Source organism: Mytilus edulis, chromosome 2, assembly GCF_963676685.1.
Source record: "Mytilus edulis chromosome 2, xbMytEdul2.2, whole genome shotgun sequence".
NCBI classification, from domain to species: Eukaryota; Metazoa; Mollusca; class Bivalvia; order Mytilida; family Mytilidae; genus Mytilus; species Mytilus edulis.
The window spans coordinates 53987188-54002147 of NC_092345.1; the positions used below are offsets into that span (position 1 = coordinate 53987188).

At 30.8% G+C, this 14960-nt stretch overlaps 1 protein-coding gene across 1 annotated transcript; it reads left to right on the forward strand.

The window, feature by feature from the left end:
* Positions 1–1874: 1874 nt before the first annotated feature.
* LOC139512440 (perlucin-like) lies at positions 1875–14409 on the forward strand. The gene is made up of 4 exons (XM_071300051.1): positions 1875–2150; positions 10628–10673; positions 13159–13240; positions 13662–14409. The coding sequence occupies exons 1-4, from the start codon at positions 1888–1890 to the stop codon at positions 13904–13906; spliced, it is 636 nt and encodes a 211-aa protein (XP_071156152.1). The 5' UTR covers positions 1875–1887; the 3' UTR covers positions 13907–14409.
* Positions 14410–14960: the final 551 nt, after the last annotated feature.

A 14960-nucleotide genomic window follows, 5' to 3' on the forward strand; every position in this document is an offset into this window, starting at 1 on the left:
CACGAATACATAATGAATGACCAACACAGAATAGACACACCCGACTCAGTCCAGGCCTCAACGCAGTAAATTATGAAAATGACGTCACATACGACGGTGAAAAGGCATTAAAAATTACGTCACATACGATGGTGAAAAGGCATTAAAAATTTGAACATATGAAATTTCTGAAACAGCATAAAAATTACGTCACATATGAAAAACTATATCTCAATAGTAAGATAGAATTAGGATTGATTAAAGATTAAAATAGAACTAAATACTGATATTGCATTTAAACACAATGCATATTGCAATACTTATTGACTATAAAGGGCAATAACTCCTTAAGGGATTATTTGACCATTTTGATCATGTTGACTTATTTGTAGGTCTTACTCTGCTGTACATTATTGCTGTTTACAGTTTATCTCTATCTATAATAATATTCAAGATAGCCAAAAACTGCAAAATTTTCTGAAAATTACCAATTCCGGGGCAGCAAGCCAACAACGGGTTGCCTGATTGGTCTGAAAATTTTATGCGATTTAAACTAACGAACAAATTTATCTCCGTCAGATTTGCTTTAAATGCTTTGGTTTCTGAGATTTTAACCAAAAACTGCATTTTACCCTATGTACTATTTTTAGCTATGTCGGCCATCTTGGTTCGCAGGCAGGGTCATCGGACACATTTTTTAAACTACATACCCTAATGATGATTGTGAACCACCTTAGTTAAATTTGTCCAAGTAGTTTCAGAGGAGAAAATTTTTGTAAAAGATAAAAATTGACGAAAATTGACAAAAAATTACTATAAAGGACAATAACTCCTTAAGGGGTCAAGTGACCATTTTGGTCATGTTACCTTATTTGTAGATCTTACTTTGCTGCACATTACTGCTGTTTACAGTTTACCTCTATCTATAATAATATTCAAGATAATAACCAAAAACGGCAAAAATTACTTAAAATTACCAATTCTGGGGCAGCAACCCAACAACGTGTTGTCTGTTTCATCTGAAAATTTCAAGGCAGATAGATCTTGACCTTATAAACAGTTTTACCCCGTCAGATTTGCTCTAAATGCTTTGGTTTCAGAGATATAAGCCAAAAAAATGCATTTTACCCCATTGTTCTATTTTTAGCCATGGCGGTCATCTTGGTTAGTTGGCCGGATCACCGGACACATTTTAAACAAGATACCCCAATGATGATTGTAGCCAAGTTTGGTTAAATTTGGCTCACTAGTTTCAGAGCAGAAGATTTTTGTAAAAGTTAACTACGACGGACGCAGGACGACGACCCTGTTGGCCAGGTGAGGCCCTGTTGGCCAGGTGAGCTAAAAAATCCAAAAAAGTACAAAGTTCAAAAGCATTAAAGACCCGAACATTTGTGCAAAATACGGCAAAAAACAAAAAATACAACCAAAAAATAAATCATAAAAAAGTATGAAAATAAGTTCAAAACACGTATTAGTAAAATTACATGCAGTAACGGTGCTATCATACTTTCGTTAATATTTATATACCTGGTTGAAATTAAGTAAAGGTTAGACATGTTAGACCAGTTCGTTCAAATTCATTTATATAAAATTCCTAACCTTTGAAGAAGATCATATTTTTTAAACAAACAAAGGAATTTGTGCTGCTAATTTTTGTACAATTCATCAAAAAATATTTTAAAATGTAAGTTCTAAATCGTATCTTCTCCTTTATTTATCAACGAGTATTTGGTTAATTTTCCAAATTTATCAATCATTGAAAGATCTTTTAATATAATTATCCAATTATCATCCTTGATCGATTTTAACAAGTATACAACTGTCGTGTCAATTGAATTCCTTGCCTGTGCATCTCGAGGTTGTTAAAGAAATTTTAATATGATGATCCTTGTTTATGTATGTCTTATGTCTTTTAAAATACGAACAACTGATAGCTTTCTACAAAGACAAAAGGGTCATTTTAAAGTAGAACAGTATAAAAGATTCACTTCAATTATAGACGAGAAGTTGAGCATAACATCAGTAAAACAGTGCGCTGTACACTGCCAAACAAATGGATGTTGTGCTGCTAGTTACAATAATGTTACAAACACTTGTTATATGGAGATTGTCAATTGTTTCTATCATACTTACTGGACGGAAAAATGGGATCTGATTGTTCCAAATTTGTAAGTGTTGACTTCAAGGTACTGTTTATTGTTAGTGTTTATGTTATGTTGTCCATTTCGTATTAATACAAATTTTAAATTGCTAAATTTCTGTAAAACAGTTTTAATAAATAAATATTTACCCAAATATTTTTAATTAAAGGCTTGTTAATTGCACCTTAATGACAAAAATAAGTTTATTTAATTTCTGATGTTTTCTCCTTTTATCATAAACACGGCCGTGAACAATGCTATAAGGCTTATCAATGTTTCAAATATTTCAATGGTATTTATCTACACAAAAAAATAAAAAGTAAAATAGCTGCATGAAAGCCATTTGTTTCATTTAGAAATTTTAAACTAAGACAATAATAAAATGATAAAATATAAAAAAAAAAAATCAAGAGAAATATTTGGAATGTAGAAGATGTGTTTTGCGCGTTAATCATGAAACAAAATAAAATATCATAAAAGAAATGTTAAGTTAATCCCTTAAAACAGAAACAAATAACCCATTAATCCTGAAAGGAAGTGTACACGGATTCCACTGTACCCTCGCAGCTCTCGAGGGGTGCTCCGAATAACGGAGGAATCTACCAGTACATACATACATACATACAGAAGGAAACCTTTAATTGAATCTATTAAGGTATGTACAAACATGTAGTACGTGCTGAATTTTTCAAATTGTGGAATATATATATATATAACCTTGACCTAATTTTAACTAGGTATATATACATGTTATCCTGCAATTGGTCGTTTAGTGTTTTACCTGCGTTATATACTAAGGTCATTCCAAAAGATCACTAGACTTTTCAGAAGTGATAAATAAAGGAGAAGATACGATTTAGAATTTACACTTCAAAATATTTTTTGATGAATTGTACAAAAATTAGCAGCACAAATTCCTTTGTTTGTTTAAAAAAATATGATCTTCTGCAAAGGTTAGGAATTTTATATAAATAAATATGAACGAACTCGTCTTACATGTCTAACCTTTACCTAATTTCAACCAAGTATATATATATATGTTATCATGCAATTTGTCATTCACTGTTTTACCTGCGTTATATTACACTAAGGTCATTCCAAAAGATCACTAGCTTTTTCAGAAGTGAACGGCATTGAACTCATACGGTGCTGCAAATCAAAGAAAAAATAATATGTTGATGTACAGCCCGTAACAGAGAAGTGATCGAATTGAGGTTTCTTTACCGTCAAAATTAGCTACATTATCGACAAACTTAATTGAGTAGTGACCGAACTATTTGTACTTGATAGTATTATTTCCTTTACAATTTTACCCAAAACTAAAAGAAATCTACTGGTAAACAATTAAAAAGGTGTTTGATAGGAATGAAGTCCTTTATTTTTTCGGACTACAATGTGTACCGTATGTGTGATGGATTTGAATTCAATCAATAACTTTGAAATATTTTCTCCTATGTATACACAAAAGGGAGGACTGGTAATTGTACTTTGTTAGAATATGTCTTCGTCCGTTTCACATGCCAAACTTTTTTCTAGTACAGTTTAAACGGGAAAATTTTGTTGAGAATTTTTTTTTAATATGACAAAATAACGAGCAAAACTATTTCTTGCAATGGCACACACAGAGAATTTTTTTTTGTAAAAATCAGTAAAAAAAAATTCTCCAAAATATACCATGGCCAGGACCTGACAGTTTTGGCAGTGTACAAATGAAAATCGTCCGGAAAACTACGCTTGCTGTCATTTTGAAGGATCATGCAACATTTCACCTATTACCCATAAACAACATAGGTTCTCAATTACTAAAAAAATTGTTCCAAAAGATAATTTCAAATCAGAGTAAACATATTAATTTCCTTATATTCAGTCGAATTTGTCTATATGTTACACAAAGCTGGTTCTTAAAACGTTTGTATCAGGGAAAACATTTTTCTTTGACTTTTAAAACATGTAGGGGAATCGGATTTCCTAACCATTCACATATAATATTCCGTATTTCTGATTTTTTGTTCAATAACGTAAATTATACGACTTTTTTTATGACTACGTGAACTTGTGCCATTTATTTTGCTGGTCTTTAGGAAGACAATTTACAATTGTGCAGTGAACGGAGGCACTTATACATAACCTTATAATTCTGTTTGGAAACAAAAATAAATTTCCAATATATAAATATACATGTATGAATATGCATGTATTATATGTCGTGTACATGATTGGATTTTGTAGATATAACTACCGCACAGAAAAAGTATCATGAATTTCGAGGCTTTCAAAACTTCGACTTAAACAATGAAAACTTACACGTTGGACATGAAATATTTTGTCGATGGAGAAAATTAAATTATGTCACTTCTGAAATAAGTTTATCGATAACGTAACTTATTCTGACGGTAAAGAAACGCGAATTCGATCACTACTCTGTTACGGGCTGTAAATGATTTGCTAGGTTTTACTTTTGAATTAGTGAATATTTACTCAGTTGTAAAAGAAAATCCTTTATCTTATCTAAATTGACAGAAAAGTACTGCTATTCAATTATTGCCTTCCCGTACTTTTATTTGCAGATCTGTTATTTGCCGATACCTTGTTCGTTTTTGGTAACCTTGACACCGAACCCTTGTGCTGTAACACCAGAACCCCACAGCGCAAGTGCAAAATAAAACTCGTGATTTAAACAAACGTGCACTGGAAGGTTGATAGTGTCCTTAGGTTCTGAAAGAGATAATTTATTTCACCAATATATTTTACACTTGTTACGACAAAGTAAAATGAGCAATTAGAAACCCAACGAAAATAAATATGAAAACAACTAACATCAACTCACATACTTTTTCACGTGCTATATGATACAGTGATGATTGATTATCAAGTACATGATCGAGTTATTTAACCAACAAAAATCTCAAGTTTATTAGCAGCTTGAGTTCCCAGTCAATAATCTCTAAATGAAATTTTGATAAAACGTAAGGAAATAATTTTGAAAGTTTGTTCCATAAAAAGAAGGTACCTGCTTCATACCACTCTATGTGTGAATAATATATAAAGATTATAATTCACTGCTGTTGCTTAATTTAAAGGCACGAGGTAAATTTAAGGATTTCCATCCTTTAAATTTTGAAATAAACTGCTTTGACGGTGATAATGTAAGAAAATTAGAAATCATTTATCATGAAAACTTAAAAATGTGGAACATGTTTAATAGCTATCATAATGTTTTACTATAAAACAAGTTTGCGTGAACTTTCTTGTGAAAGAAAATCCTTAATATTATTGAAATCTTCATAAATGTACTACTGTGATATTTTACACTATGCAATAGCTTAACTACAATTTCGGTCAGATTAAAGCGCAAGTGCGCGTGAAAAATCGTGATGAAGAATAAAAACAAATATGCACTGAAAGGTAAATAGAAATAAAAGATTACTAAAAAACAAAATTAGTACAACAAATCAGCTAAAAACTGTTAAGGGCAGTTTGATTAACAAATTGGAATGCATAGAAAAGATTTTACAAAAATATGATAATCAGTGTACTGTGTTTATTGCTTATCAGTGTACACGATATATAAACTTCAGAAACAAACTGGAAAGTTAATTACTTTAAAATCGACAATCACTGACTGAAACATCATTTGTCAATAAAACGTTATAGTTTCGTTATAAATAGTTAAAACAAAAGTGCATACAGGACTTAGTTTAATATAATTACATGCATTGGTATATGTGACTTTGTAATAGAAATCATCTGAAAGCAGTGTAATATGTACATCAACACAATGTACTTTTTCACAATGTAAAATTAAGAAAACTCAGTAAAAAAATGACTTCACCATATTACGTTGATGAACAGGAAAATGGAGAGATGCATATGTTACTTATATACGTTAACAACAAAAAAACATTTAAAACTAACTATATTTAGACAGTCATAAAACCACACAAATTTGAGAGATAAAAATATAAGAGATCCGTTATTTTTTTTTTAATGATTTCAATGTTTTATATGCAGCGATACATGAGTTAACTCAAGTAAATGTAACTCTCCACAGAAAAGATATCTTACATCATTCATCAAACCAAACATCGATGTGTTTTATATGCATATACTGATTAGGGAATTTCCGTTTAATATTGTCCTCGGATTTCAGTATTTTTGTTATTTTATTTGATAAGACCAAGCTCTTTGTTGGTAAGTCATGTAAAAGGTAAAATCACAAAAATAGTAAACTTCAAGGAAAATTTAAGATGGGGAAAGTCCAAAATCAAATTGGAAAATCAAAACCTCAGACACGTCAAGTGAATGAACCACACCTGTTAATTTCCTGACTTGGTGCAGGCATTTTTTATGTATAAAATGGTGGAGAAAACCTGGTTTTTTAAACCTATCAATTGTATGACAGTCATATATACAATTCCATTATATTAACGACGATGTTTGAACAAAGCAGTGTACATTTGTTTGTAAGGGTACTCTACATGCATGCTTGCTGTACGAGAAAAGGTTTACACAGTTATTTTGATATAGGATTACATCTTAATAATTGATGATATCTAAAATTAACATGTAATAACGCTTTCTTGAAAATACTTTACGATTTATCGCATGGCGGGTGAGATAAAAAGTTACACAATTACAACACTTGATTACCGACCGTCTATAATGGCTTTATAGCCAGTCAAGGTCGTTCAAAACGTCCATCGTCGTCACTCGATTTCTCTTTCCTTCTACGCCTTCATTGTGTAATTTCATCTGGAGTTTCTACAAGTAAAATCATTAATGTGTGTTCCATTTCATGGATGAATATTTATTTATTGCATGTATCGTAGACTTTCTTTTACAACAAGAAGAAATAATTTTTACATCCAATATGAGCACTGCAGTGTTGATTTGAATTCTTTAGAAGAGTAAACATGAATTATCGAATTTTAATAAGTTACGGCGTTTGTAAGTAGTTCAAAGGACTTCCGTCTCTTTGGGCATTTTAAAGACGATTTTTGTTTATATTGCTTCGTCTTCCTAAAAAAAATCGTTATTTTGCATTAAATTCATTCCAAGTAATTCTTATGATGTATGTCAATAACAATCGAAATGTACAAGGTTTTTTACATTGTGAAAATGTAGATAATACCGCCTTTGGTAAATCTAATTCAAACTTCAATAGAAAATAATTCTTAATCCTATTGGAAAATTACAAAATAAAGAATAAGAGAACACGCACGATTAACAAAATGTGTAGGATTGGCAAAATATAGCAAAATCGTTGTAAGATTACCATATAGAACCAATTTCTACAGAATAAGTCGTGTCAATACAGAATTATTGATATCCGTGGTGTTAAAAGAAGAAATGAAGTATAAAATAATATCCGAATCAAATACAAATCACTTGGGTAAAGCTGATGACCGTAACTGCATTCACGGTCATCCCAAGATGTCGGATGAAAAATTAGGTCAGTATCTATATTGTCTGTTAAAGTGTTTCTATATCATTTTCTTTACAAAACATACATTGGTACGATGTAAATGTATAAAAGATTCACATAGAAATCACAAATTACTACCGAGAAATGTGTATGAAAGAGGAAAATGGATTTGAAAAAATCGCTTAGATCACCGTAAATCATCATCAAAATATTTTCAAGATGACCGTAACATATAACAAGGATGAGCGTGATTGGTAAAAGGATGACCGTAATTTGTAAAGGATGACCGTAATTAATAAAGGATGACTGTCAAGTCTAAAAAATATCTGTATTTGTATTACCTCTTTTGTATCAAATGATTAATCGTGTTGCAATTGGTATAAAACGAATTTATTAGAGAGTATTATCCTATAGGTAGAAGAAAATAAGACGTGCTTCAAATACGTACATTAGTTCACCATATGAAGCCTCCAAATACAAGCCAGTAGATTTTTTTTATTTCTTGGATTCCTTATAATGTCATATAATTACATTAGATATATAAAAAAAAAAGATGTGGTATGATTGCCAATGAGACAACTGTCCACAATAGACCAAAATGACACAGACATAAACAACTATAGGTCAACGTTCGGCCTTCAACAATGAGCAACGCCCATACCGCATAGTCAGCTATAAAAGGCTCCGATATGAAAATGTAAAACAATTCAAACGAGAAAACTAACGGCCTTATTTATATAAAAAAAATGAACGAAAAACAAATATGTAAGACATAAACAAACAACAACCACTGAATTACAGGCTCCTGACTTGGGACAGGCACATTATTAATAATGTGGCGGGGTTAAACATGTTAGCGGTATTCCAACCTTTCCCCTTACCTGGGACAGTGGTATAACAGTACAACAAAAGAACGAACTAAAAAAATCAGTTGAAAAAAGCTGAACTCATCAGAAAGATGTATGTTTTATTGTAATAAGTTATTCTGGTTGGCTAACTGCACATCACGTGTTATTCCTTAAGCAATTATATTACACAATAAAACTTATTATTCTTGATAACACGAGGTCCCAGAAGAAAGTGCACAGGTGAATGAAATAAAAAAATAGATAAAATTTGTGTTTTCATGATCCTAGCTAAAAAATGTAATAAAAGTATTGAATGCTTGATTTGCATAGGTATTTTCAATAAAAAAAATCATCATGTTTAAAGTACTAATGCATTGCAAAAACAAATTTTTCATCAATGAAATTCCAGTCAGATATTCTCATGAATATCCTCTTTATAGTGGATACAAAATTTTGTTAAGCCTGATACAGATTTTCATAGGCAATATAAAAGCGTTGACCGAAGTACATTTTGTATGAAGCGCTTCATTCTAAACATGTGCGCACAGTCAACGCCTTTACAACCCTATGAAGTTACTAAACGAAGCATTTCCGCGCTTTATACAAAATGTACTTCGGTCAAGGCTTTTACAGCCCAATGAAGTTACAAAAAGAAGCATTCAATTCTTAAATAAAAAATCCACCTTTTTAAAATGCCAGTGTATGTACATCCATTGATATTATATCGTTTGAACTACCATTGCAAATGTTCTTTATTTCAGATGTTACGAATAGCGTATAACAAGGGGGAACCTTGTCAAATTGTATAAACATTAATGTAATAACATATCAAGACAAATTAAGGTTTTAATCTGCTTCCTCTGGAACCATACACATGGGCTCGATTAGCCGATATTCATATGTTTAATTAATGGTTTTTTTTTCTTAAATTTTTCATCGTAACGCTGTCAATTTGTATTAAAATTTTAATGTCCTCATCAATAAATATCACAACTTACTATCATTGTCATTAACTCAAAATACGGCAAATAGTTAAAGGGAAACTAGATCCTCAATGCTCTTCAACTTTGTAATTGTTTGGCTTTATAAATATTTTGATATGAGCGTCACTGATGAGTCTTATGTAGACGAAACGCGCGTCTGGCGTACTAAATTATAATCCTGGTACCTTTGATAACTATTAAACATATTTATATCCGCTCTCCAAGCCCATATTGAGACAACCTCAACAAAAAGCTAAGAATACCAATACGGATTTTTCTTAGAATTGACGGTCATCTTTAACCAATTACGGTCACCCTTGTTATGAATCGCTGATCCTGTTACGGTCATCTCGATTATGATTTACGGTCATCTTAGCGATTTTTTCAAGTCCAATTTTATCTTTGATACACATTTCTGTGTAGTAATTTGTGATTTCCGTGTGAATATTTTATAAATTTACATCGTGCAAATGTATGTTTAGTAAAGAAAATGATATAGAAACACTTTAACAGACAATACAGATACTGACCTAATTTTTCATCCAACATCTTGGGATGACCGTGAATGCAGTTACGGTCATCAGCTTTACCCCAGTGCAAATAGACTCATTTAATATTATATTTTTAAAGATAACAACTGATAATCCGAATAATTATAAGAAAAATATTTTTTGATAAACAAGGAGTTAATGTTACGTGTGTGTTTCGGATAACTATAAAACTGACTAAATAGTAACCGAATTTAAAAAACTATATCATTCTAGAGTGTTTATATTACTGGTAAGCTTTACATAAATCACTCTGAATATAAACATTAGTTCAGTATCGACGTCCATCGAACATTAAAATAAATCCAAGACTAGAGCAACATAAAACGAAACTGTTAAAACATTGCATACAAACAATTCTAAGCTCGATCGATAAATTTGGCGTGTAAAATAAAGGGGCAATACAATTGTGGGTGATTCTAAAAAAAATGATGTGTAATTGTTTTTTTTTTTTTTGCTATACTACTTTATAACATTAATTGTCGGTATCTTAGTTAAAACTTATTTTTCTTTTCTAACAAAATAAATTCTGTATTTGGTTCTAACGTGTTAATCATATCATATTTAACAACTTTTTGACAGGTGGTCGCTATGATAAATTAAAGAGAAAAAAAAATGTTGTTTAAATATTAGAGCTTAAAAAATAAATAAAACGATATATTATTCAGTAAAATCACTTTACTTCTATTTTTTGTTTTAGTAAAAAAGTGCTCATTGAAGACAAAAAGTCGTGGAAAGACGCAAAGGTATGTAACTCTCTTTGAAAATATAACATATTTAGGAAAATTAAAAAAAACAAAAATACCAAACTCCGAAAAAAAAATCAAAACAGAAGTCCCTAATCTAAATTGGCAAAATTAATAGATAAAAATACATCAAACAAATGTCATATTCCTGACTTGGTACAGGTATTTCCTTATGTAAAAAAATGGTGGATTAAACCTGGTTTTATATGTAGCTAAACCTCTCACTTAGATTCTGTGTACTGACGTTGATCATCTTAATAACGTTTCATAGTATTCTTTTATTTGTCTTTATTAATATTACTGTTACTGTAAAGTCTAATTTTGTGATTTACATGTGACGAGACTCTGTTCTTATGCATCCTGTCACACTTGGAGCGACACGATTATCTTATATACACATGTGTGACGTCATCGCGCGATTCTACGTCTGTCAGGGTAAGGATTCGGTCCCAGTACTTTTTATTCTTTATAGGTGGATTGTACATAGACATATAAAATCGTATATCAAAAAAGCAAAATAAGGTTGTTTTATTAGATGTACATACCTTTTTTGTGCTGCATTGTTACATTTGTTTGTTTTTATAGTGATTAAGATGATAACACAATGTTGACTGCTGTACTCCTATTTTTGACATTTTAACCTATTGTGTCTGTTTGTTTAGTTCATGCATCGTTGTCAATATAATGGAATTTGAGAAGTTTAGCTAACCAGGTTCAATCCATCATTTTTTTCATAAAAAAATGCCTAATGTACCAAGTCAGGAATATGACAGTTGTTGTCCATGATGTGTTTGAGCTTTTTATTTTGTCATTTGATAAGAGACTTCTGAATTTTCCTTGGAGTTCCAGTATTTTTGTGATTTTACTTTTTTGTATGACAGTCCCATAAAATTCCATTATTCATTCAGTGACGTTGAACAAAAATAACAAACATAAAAGGAAAAAATGTCAAAAATAGGCCTTAGATGAATTTGGCTATTTTAGCTCCATTATGGTCATATCACTTATAGCTCTTCGCATGTTTAGGTCTTAAACATCCTTTGCTTTCAATGTTGAAATTTGAGCGTTACTTATGAAAGTACATAAAAAAAAAATTCTGGATGCAGCAATTAATAAAAATGATATTTTCATTTCTAAAAGACACGTTTATAATTTAGAACTGTATTAAGAAAATAGGGTTCTAATTCACTCAGATAAAGTAGACCTAAGTTGCAATTAATTTGGTTATTCTTTTTTTTTTATGTTTTCTTTCTGTTATATAACATCTAAATATTTCAAAAGTAGTTATGCATTAGTACGTTGCTTTCAAATGTTTCGGGCCTGTTGCAAGGCAAAATTCCTGTCCCTATCCAATATACCCTCATTTTCCAGTGGCAGTCAGATTTCCCCGACCATCATCCCAGATGGCCTCTTTTATTTCAAGACCTACCTATAGTATTTATTGTGAATTTGTTCTCGTCCTGAATATGCATGAAATATTTGCCACTGGACGTTAAGCAACCAACAATCAATTAATCAATCAAATGTTTCGAGTTTAGGTGTTTCTTGGTTGGTCAACTACTGGTGGTCGTTTCTTCCCTAGGGTTCTATTATAAATGTACCAGTGCAATAGTCAGCATTTTAGTGTTTACATGAAATATCCTTGATCATTCATATTATTTTTTTAATAATTAGTTAAATCGTTCAAATCACTTCTTATAGGGTTTCCTACCTCACATATAAATAGCTTAATCCTATCTGAACCAATATTTTGAAATATTCCGTTTTTCATGCTATTCTACTTCGTATTTGACCAGGCTTCAAACTGTTTTGATTTGATAGTCAATATGAGTCTTGTGTAGGCGAAACGCTTGGCTGACGTACAACATAATAAGCCTGGTATATTTGACGATATTTTTCAATCAGTTTTTTTTTCAGTAATTTTGCAAATACTCACTCCATCAGGACAAAAGATTTGACTGGTTCAGGGAAACCTGTGTCTTAATGTTTAATAGGGTTTTATTTTAACTTCGGTGTTAAAAAAGAGTGTTAACATAATTATTTTTACGAAAAAATATTTCTTCTTTAAAAAATTACCTCAATTTTAAATGTCATTCGACCAAATTTGTTGAACTGAACTTTATATGAAGCGAAGTAATTTTCGCTTCCCATATATTATGCAGGATAGAATATAGTCCTGTGTGCTCAAATTTAAAACTATTAGACACGAATGTAATAAGAGTCTGTTTTGGATATACTTGTCTCATTGTCAATACTACCGCATTTTCATATCAATATTTTGTAAAATAAACCTTCATAAACTTCTAAATAAATGATATTTCAATTAAAACTTGTATTCGAAAATTTCAGTATCAAAGACACATATCATCTTCAAATTAGAATTGCAAACTGTTTCTATAATGCAGAATATTATGACAATTTACCTTTATCAGTGGTAGTATTTATCATCGAATGTCTGTTCAAATATATCCGATTATCATTACAGAATCATTGTATTACTATAGGCGGTAATCTTGCTGAGGTGAAAAGTACTGCAGAACATGAATACATCCTGAACTTGATATCAGGTATATACTACATTTTCTGTATTAGAAAACAGACAAAAATGTAGTCTACATTAATCCGATCAGAAGACAAAATTGATATTGTTTCAGAATGTTCAAGATTGTTATGTTTTAACGGGGACGATGTCGCAGTTTATGCAGATTATGGGCGTTTATTGAAAGAAAAATAAAGTTTATCAAATTCGTTTGCTTTTTATTATAGTATTATTGTTATCTTGTAATTTAAGATTTTCATTTGGAAATTAATTCAGTTATCCTTTACATTGAAAATATTTTGAATTATTATAGATAAACCATATACCTGAGTATAAGAAAATAGCATTTTAAGTGAACATGTGATATTTTTTTTTCTGTACCATTTAACATTTCAACTTCTTGAACTTGTCTTTTAAAACATAGCTTGTTTAACCATTTCTATTTTAAGGAATAAACAGTACTTATGTCTGGATTGGCGGTTATCACCATATTGATTCGGGGAAATGGATATGGAATACCTCGTCCACGGAGATTTCGGTCCCCGATAAGGAATGGCCCTGGGGAGAAGGAAGACCAGACAACTATAAGGGAAACCAACATTGCTTGGTGTACTGTAAATTCTTACTACCACTTAGGTTTCTATGGGATGATCGTGAATGTGAAAGCACAAACAACTTTATCTGTGATATGTGAATGCTTGAGAAGAGATTGGAAAATCGCATGTTATGTGCTGTAGAAATTTAATTTGTAAAACACGATATTTATTTCATATTCCCTAATTACTGATATCTGTATATATTATTTAACATAAAAGGAGTAGGTCCGATAAGGGCCGATTTTGACCTCAAATTTCAGGTTCATCTAACGAAAGTTTTTGGACACTTTTTAAACACTTCAGTGTCTATTTCAATTGATTCAATTATTTTATGTGAAAAATTTTAACTGATTTTGTCATTAAAAACGCTCCGATTCTAGCTTAAATATGAAAAATCTATCAAATATGCCAAAAAATGTAAATTTTCAGATCGTTTTTGTCAAAAATGAAAGTGGCCGCATCCGTGTTCATCCGCAACCTTTAAATATGTTATGTATTATCATCAAATACAACTTACATTTCAATATTATGAATGAACACAAATGCGGCCACTTTCATTTAAGACGAAAACCGCCAAAAATTTAACTAAAATGCTAAAATTGTATTATAAAAAACAGCATATATTTATGTAGCAGAACCATTCTTCTTTCTAATAGATAACTAGAAGTTTACATTTTAAAAAATTTGTAAAACTGCTATATTTTGGGGCCAAATAAGGGTCTTACCGGACCTACTCCTTTGATATCGGTTATATTCATCAATAAAGTGTTATGCATGGTTTTGTTCTCTACAGTATACTAAAACAAAAACTAGTAATTTTAATCACATTTTGGTTTGATATGGAGGTAAGCGCACTTACTCGAATTAACTAAAAAAAAATTCTTTTTAATATAAGGAAATTAGTATAATAGAAAAACAAAGAATGTGGGGTATACATCCATAATACAAAACTAGTATAATACAAAATGCACAGCAAAACAACACTAAAAAAAGCAAAGGAACCACGTTTTTTATAACTGTGCTTCATCTTAAAGTCACAGAGAGGTCTTCAACAAAACTTTCACCTCACTGCAAGTTAAGACGGTCGCTAGCACGGTTGGGCAAAATTCCATGCAAAATGATTCGGATAGTACACTTTAAATTTCTTGACTT

Bases quoted from the DNA above. Each gene is read 5' to 3' on its own strand.
- LOC139512440 (XM_071300051.1), top strand. From the start codon at position 1,888: ATGTCTTTTAAAATACGAACAACTGATAGCTTTCTACAAAGACAAAAG. The intron at 2,151-10,627 runs GTAAGTGTTGAC...TTTTTGTTTTAG, and splicing joins GATCTGATTGTTCCAAATTT to TAAAAAAGTGCTCATTGAAG. The intron at 13,241-13,661 runs GTATATACTACA...TTCTATTTTAAG, and splicing joins CATCCTGAACTTGATATCAG to GAATAAACAGTACTTATGTC.